The sequence below is a fragment of the Panthera uncia genome (assembly GCF_023721935.1).
Source record: "Panthera uncia isolate 11264 chromosome A3 unlocalized genomic scaffold, Puncia_PCG_1.0 HiC_scaffold_12, whole genome shotgun sequence".
Taxonomy (NCBI): Eukaryota; Metazoa; Chordata; class Mammalia; order Carnivora; family Felidae; genus Panthera; species Panthera uncia.
Genome location: NW_026057579.1, coordinates 18,674,071 through 18,681,569, shown reverse-complemented (window position 1 = coordinate 18,681,569; position 7,499 = coordinate 18,674,071). Strand labels below are relative to the sequence as shown.

Genomic DNA, 7,499 nt, shown 5'->3' with positions numbered 1-7,499 from the left:
GTCTAGTTACCAGTAGGCTTACAACCTATTGGAAATCTATATGAACTCCCCCTCCCCCCATGGAGCCTCAAACCCTTAGACACTTCACTTCCTGGTTCTTCTAACCCTCTCCGTTTTGCAGGCTTATTTTCCAAAGGCTTTGCGAGAGCATGCGCCAAAGAACAAAGGAGGGACTGAAAGTCTCTGCGTCGCCTCAGGAAATGTACATATGTTCCAAACAGACTACTTTTTGCCTTACGTGGGCATAGGCGAAGTCTGGGTAAGGCTGTAACCTCCATTGTACTCCGCCAATGAGGAATCAGGAGGGACTTGCACACTAGGAAATAAATTGTTTGCTGTAACTACACCAGATGTGCCCGTCCATCACACACCCGCTCTTACAAGAATGTTGATTAAATCCTCGCTTCACTGTGCTCCGAGTCTCCACGTCCCTCCTTTGATTGGGTCAGTGGCCTTATTTCTCACATGCATTCAGGGGTTTGGGAATGGGGATTGCTCTACGCTGACACCCTCAGAGGGAGGTGACTTGGCTCCCAGGCAGGGTAAGTCTCTTTTCTGCCTGACATCCCACCTTCCTGAGGGGGGCCGCTTGGGTTTCTGATCTTCAACATGAGGACTCTTAATGTTTCTCTTCAAGTGAACCCTAGGAATGTCCATCCCTTCAAGGAGACACCTCCTGCTGCTCCCCTGGCTGCCTAAGCATCTGTGTGTGTGTGTGTGTGTGTGTGTGTGTGTGTGTGATGTTTATTGCTTTATTTTTGAGAGAGAGAGAGCAAGCACAAGTGGGGAGGGGCAGAGAGAGAAGGAAACACAGAATCTGAAGCAGGCTTGAGGCTCTGAGCTGTCAGTGCAGGGCCCTATCTGGGGCTTGAACCCATGAACTGTGAGATCATGACCTGAGCTGAAATTGGATGCTTAACCAACTGAGCTACCCAGGTGCTCCAGTATGAATCCTTGATAACCTAATATGATAGGGAAAGATAGGATAAAATAGGCAGAGAGAGAAAGATTAGGACCTGAGGTCCCTGGATGGGGAAAAACATATATTTTGGATCAATGCTGGGAGGGTCTGACCACAGTAAACCCCGTTGGGCCTAAGATTCCTCTCAAGAATGTAACAGACAATCCAACAATACATTAAAAAAATTATTCGGGGCGCCTGGGTGGCTCAGTCAGTTGAGCGTCCGACTTCAGCTCAGGTCACGATCTCGCGGTCCGTGAGTTCGAGCCCCACGTCAGGCTCTGGGCTGATGGCTCAGAGCCTGGAGCCTGCTTCTGATTCTGTGTCTCCCTCTCTCTCTGCCCCTCCCCCGTTCATGCTCTGTCTCTCTCTCTCTCAAAAATGAATAAATATTAAAAAAAAATTAAAAAAATTATTCATCAGGACCAAGTGGGATTTATACCTGGGATTCAGGGCTGATTCAATATCCACAAAACAATCAATGTGATACATCACATCAATAAAAGAAAGGACAAGAACCACATGACCCTCTCAATAGATGCAGAGAAAGCATTTCACAAAATACAGTATCCTTTCTTGATAAAAACCCTCAAGAAAGTAGGAATAGAAGGATCATACCTCAAGATCATAAAAGCCATGTATGAAAGACCCACCACTAATATCATCCTTAATGGACAAAAACTGAGAGGTTTCCCCCTAAGGCCGGGAACAAGACAGGGATGTCCACTCTCGACACTGTTATTCAAGATAGTATTGGAAGCCTTAGCTTCAGCAATCAGACAACACAAAGAAATAAAAGACATCCAAATCAGCCAGGAGGAGGTCAAACTTTCACTCTTTGCAGATGACATAATACCCTGTGTGGAAAACCCAAAAGATTCCACCAAAAAACTGCTAGAACTGATCCATGAATTCAGCAAAGTTGCAGGATATAAAATCAATGCACAGAAATCAGTTGTATTCCTATACACCAATAATGAAGCAATAGAAAGAGAAATCAAGGAATTGATCCAATTTACAATTGCACCAAAACCCATAAAATACCTAGGAATAAATCTAACCAAAGAGGTGAAAAATCTATACACTGAAAACTATAGAAAGCTTATGAAAGAAATTGAAGAAGACACACACACACACACACACACACACAAAGGGGAAAAAGATTCTATGCTCCTGGATAGGAAGAACAAATATTGTTAAAATGTTGATACTACCCAAAGCAATCTACATACTCAATGCAATCCCTATCAAAATAATACCAGCGTTCTTCACACAGCTAGAACAAACAATCCTAAAATTTGTATGGAACCAGAAAAGACCCCAAATAGCCAAAACAATCTTGAAAAAGAAAACCAAAGCAGGAGGCATCACAATCGCGGACTCCAAGCTGTATTACAAAGCTGTAATTATCAAGACAGTATGGTACTGGCACAAGGACACTCAGATCAACGGAACAGAATAGAGAACCCAGAAATGGACCCACAAACATATGGCCAACAAATCTTTGACAAAGCAGGAAAGAATATCCAATGGAATAAAGACAGTCACTTCAGGAAATGGTGCTAGAAAAACCAGACAGCGGCATGCAGAAAAATGAACCCGGACCACTTTCTTACACCACACACAAAAATAAACTCAAAACAGATGAAAGACCTAAAGGTAAGACAGGAAGCCATCAAAACCCTAGAGGAGAAAGCAGGCAAAAACCTCTTTGACCTTGGCCGCAGCAACTTCTTACTCAACACGTCTCTGAAGGCAAGGGAAACCAAAGCAAAAATTAACTATTGGGACCTCATCAAAGTCAAAAACTTCTGCACAGTGAAGGAAACAATCAGCAAAACTAAAAGGCAATCGAAGGAATGGGAGAAGATATTTACAAATGACATATCAGATAAAGGGTTAGTATCCAAAATCTACAAAGAACTTATCAAACTCAACACCCAAAAACAAATAGTCCAGTGAAGAAATGGGCAAAAGACAGGAGTAGACAGTTCTCCAAAGAAGACATCCAGGTGGCCAACCGACACATGAAAAAATGCTCAACATCACTCATCATCAGGGAAATACAAATCAAAACCACAATGAGACACCACCTCACACCTGTCAGAATGGCTAACACGAACAACTCAGGCAACAACAGATGTTGGCAAGGATGAGGAGAAAGAGGATCTCTTTTGCACTGCTAGTGGGAATGCAAACTGGTGCAGCCACTCTGGAAAGCAATATGGAGGTTCCTCAAAAAACTAAGAATAGAACTACCCTACGACCCAGCAATTGCACCACTAGGTATTTATCCAAGGGATACAGGTGTGCTGTTTCAAAGGGACACATGCACCCCCATGTTTATAGCAGCACTATCAACAATAACCAAAGTATGGAAAGAGCCCAAATGTCCATCGACTGATGAATGGATAAAGAAGATGTGGTATGGTGTAATACAATGGAGTATTACTCAGCAATCAAAAAGAATGAAATCTTGCCATTTACAACTATGTGGATGGAACTAGAGGGTATTATACTAAGCGAAATTAGTTGGAGACAGACAAATATCATGACTTCGCTCATATGAGGACTTTAAGATACAAAACAGATGAACATAAGGGAAGGGAAGCAAACAATAATATAGAAACAGGGAGGGGGACAAAACATAGAGACTCTTAAATATATAGAACAAACAGAGTGTTGCTGGAGGGGTTGTGGTGGGGAGATGGGTTAAATGACTAAGGGGTGTTAAGGAATCTACTCCTGAAATCATTGTTGCACCATATGCTAACTAACTTTGATGTAAATTAAAAAATAAATAATTTTCAAAAAAGGAATGTAACAGACACCATCTACTCCCCCTCAGGTTTCCCTCAGGAATTTGACAAAAGACCTGATTAAAAATAAGTAGACCATAAAATGTATGGCCCACAAGGAATGGTATGGCCATAGACCACACCTCATACAGTGGAAACAAGCCAATCAGGAATGGACAACCCAGCACCTAGAGCTATCAAGCCAATAAGGGTAAAACCTGAGAAGGAACAAGGGGGGAGGGAATGGGTGTGTGTGGAGGGGGGGTGGGGGGCAGCGACCAGAACCTTATAAAAGAGAGACCCTTGCCTATAGTCCACGGACATTCACTTTCGAATGGCCCCTCTCTGTAAAGAGAGCTTTCATACTGTTCTTTCTGATCTTAAATTCTAATAAACTTTTACCTGCTACTCATTTTGTGTCCACCTCTTCATTCTTTGAAGCGGCGAGACAATGAATCCCAGGTATGGAGGTAAAAAATCCTGCAACACTAATGTGCACTCCGAGGAAGGGGCCCACGGCTTCATCTTTGGGGATGCCATTATCTGTGCCACCAAACTGAATTAAACATGTGAAGAGCCTTGCAGAGCCCTCTGAATATCTCAGGTGCTCATGCCTTATGGATCCCATGCCATCCTCAGATATATGGTAACAACTCTCCCCGGCCGCTCTGGTTCCTTTGACTCTCCCCCTCCCCTTCTTTAGTTGTGGCCGCCTGTAGGTTCAGCTACCCACTGTGTCTGCTGTGCAGGACGCAAACACAAGTTCTGCAGGGTCAGGCTTTATTGGATACACTGAAGGCTGAATGGGGTCTCAGGTGCCCTTCGTCCTCTTCAGCCAGGAGAGAGCAGACTCCATAAGGGGCTCCCAGGGTTCAAGGCTGGAGAACACACCTGACCTCCGGCCAGCCAGCCCTTCAGGGAGTCTCGGGGGCTCCCTGAGTTCTGGAGCCTGGTGGGGGCAGTGGGGTTCAGAGGAGGTACTCCAGGGAGCCTCCTTGTCTCTGGAACTAGAGTGGCGACTTTCGGAGAATGGGCTCTGAAGAGGCAGGACTCTTTCGGGCAGAGGACGGCCTGGGCTTCAGGGAGACAGTGGCCTGTTTTGATGCCTGCGGTAAAGGCCCTGAAAAGCGCATAGAGTGTGTAGATCTGAGGCTCCTGGTGGGGGAGGGTGGGCCCCGGGCTGGATCTGCCCGCGCCTGAGCCACCGGTACGTGAGCTGCTGGAGCCTGGGACGCCCGGGTTTGATACCCATGGGCCTGAGCGGCCTTTCCCTGTGGACCTACTTCCTCTGGCCTTCTTTTTGGCAACAGGTGCAAGGCCCTGGCCTGGCCCCGAGGCAGGCGGAGGCCGAAGCCAATGCCTAGGCGGAGTGGTCCGGATTCCTGGCCCTGCGCACAGGGCAGTAGTTGGGGGAAGGCAAGCAGCCGGGGTCCGGTCTTGTACCTGGGAATGGGGCACGTGGGGCTGCGGGGCTTGAGACACACCAGGCATATAGGATATTCCACAACTGGGGCCTGGCCAGTTGTGCCTAGCCACAGGTGCTGCAAAAGCAGTAGCCGCAGGTCGTGTGCAATGCGGCGGTGCCCCAGATGGACCACTAGGGCCTGGGCCAGGGCTCCTGGGTCCATGAACTCTGCAGGGTCCCTCTGGCTTGCCGCGCATCCCCCCACCACCCCAGGGGACCCGGTGTCCCTGTACTGATGCCAGGGCCATGTCTGCCTCTTCACGTGGACCCCAGGAGAAGGAAGGCTGGGGGCCGGGGAAGTGACAGTGGAGCTGGGGTGGTACCCTGGGTTGGAAGGAGACAGACAGTGAGAGTGGGGGAGAGAGTCGTTCTGTAGCTGAGTGGGAGAGGAGGAAGAAGTAGGAGGAAGGGAGGGGTATAGCTGGCGGGTGGGAGAGGAAGAGCGTATGAGGGAGAGAGAGAGGTAATTCTGATGAAAGAAAGTGGGGGAACTTGGGAGGGAGGAAGAGTAGGGATGTAGGACAAAGTCAGAACTTGAGTCAGAGTTGTAGAAATGGGAGCCAGGAGAGTGGGACCGTGGGGGAGGGGAGCAAGGTGGGTGAGAGGGAGGGAGCAATGGCTGGGGAGGCAGAGGCTGCAGGTTGCCAGAAGACAAGTCCACAAGTTGTGAGGAGCCCTGAGGGGGGCGCCCAGGGGGTGCTGTGTTCTGTAGCAGCACCTCGTCCTTGTTTTGAGGCAACATGGCCTCGAATCCAGAAGGGACTGGGGCCTCAAGACCGGAGATTAGAGACCTAGCAGAATCAGGACAGTATCTCTGAGGCCAGACCTGGCGGAGAAATCAGGGCCTTCTGTGCGCAAGTGTGACTCCAGCCTGGTGTCGGTGCTGCTGTTGGTTGAGGACAAGGAGACACCCAGCCCTGTAGCACTAGGCTCTCCGAGTGTTCAGGCAGGCACTTGGATCTAAACTTGGCCTCTCACTTTGCAGTCAGCCATTGACGAGGGATATATGGGGATAAAGAATCAGAGCTGCCTCTTGGGAGCTGAGGGGCAGCAGTAATCATCTGGGTGGGCCAGGGAGGAAGAACACAGCCCATGGGACCTGTAGAGAAAGAACGAGAACCTAAGATATTGGGAGAATTGGTCCATTTCTGGCTCTGAAGGCTGATTTACTAAGACCCTGAATCCATGTCACCCTTGGGGTCACAAGAGCTGACAAAATGCTCCACGGAAAGTGAGAGCCGAGGAGCAGAAGAAGGGAGGTGAGAGGTAGAACGGAGTTGGAGGAGGGGGCTTAAGGATGGCTGCTGAGATGGGACTAGAAATTGGGGGTGTTCTGGTGATGTGAGCTCTTACCAATGAGGGTTCCTCCAGGCTGTTTTGCAAGGCACTTCAGCAATTGAGGGAACTTGGGAGAAAGAGGAACAGTCACCAAACGGTGGATACACCCCCCTCTGTCCCCAGTATCTGTCACCCTAAACTCACTCTGACTCAGATTTCTGTTGGAGCCGTGCCCTCAATGCTCCTTCAGCCAGGAGGAAGTCTTCTGTTACAGGATTTTGTTGTACTCAACCTGAATCAAGGATTCTGCAAGCATCCTGGTTTCCTGCCCACTTTGGTTTCCGTGACCCCTCGTCACCCCTAATGCCGATGTCCTCTGGCTCAGCTTGGTCCTGGCTGAGATGGCTGAGCACACCCAGAAACAGCAATACCAGTGGGGCCAGCTGGTGAAACCCTGTGGAAGACCGGGCTTCGTCTAAGGGGTGGCGTTGCCACCCCCATTGGGAGCCAGGAACCCCATTCCCTGGGGGAAGTTCTCCCTGGCATCTAGTGCCTATGTCACAAAGGTCAGGTGCTGACATAATACACTCTCCTCCTCAAGGCTCTAGGGCCTTCTTTCAGAGATCATCAAAGGCTGGTCCTTGACAAAACTGAGACAGACAAAATTCTTTGGGGCACTCGGTCTCCCTTTCAGGCCCCAATCCTCTCCCTGCTCTCTGCCCATATACTTTACACTTCCTACCCCTTCCTACATCCAGGGTCCTCTCCAACCACACAGCCTATGTGGGCCAGGCTCTCCCTTCAATTTGCTATTTTCTTTTGCTTTCTGAGCAGTGTTTGTGCTCTACATTGTTTCCCCCATTTGGGATATACTTCTATAGTTTAATAACTATTTTCTTAGCAGCTTTAATGAGATATAACTCATATACCATACGGCCCACCCATTTAAAGTGTGCAATTCGCTGTTTTCTAGTTTACTCACAGGTTGTGCAACTAT

At 48.5% G+C, this 7,499-nt stretch overlaps 1 protein-coding gene across 2 annotated transcripts; it reads right to left on the bottom strand.

Annotated features, from left to right (window-relative positions):
- Positions 1 to 4,522: 4,522 nt before the first annotated feature.
- On the bottom strand, positions 4,523 to 7,062 carry PRR30 (proline rich 30). 2 transcript variants are annotated; one of them, XM_049652401.1, is made up of 3 exons: positions 6,707 to 7,062; positions 6,578 to 6,629; positions 4,523 to 6,323 (listed from the first exon to the last, which is right to left on the bottom strand). In XM_049652401.1, the coding sequence occupies exon 3, from the start codon at positions 5,964 to 5,966 to the stop codon at positions 4,767 to 4,769; it is 1,200 nt and encodes a 399-aa protein (XP_049508358.1). In that variant the 5' UTR covers positions 5,967 to 6,323; positions 6,578 to 6,629; positions 6,707 to 7,062; the 3' UTR covers positions 4,523 to 4,766. The 2 variants fall into 2 exon arrangements, with proteins under 2 accessions (XP_049508358.1, XP_049508359.1); XM_049652402.1 differs by lacking the exon at positions 6,578 to 6,629.
- Between the last annotated feature and the right edge of the window lie 437 nt (positions 7,063 to 7,499).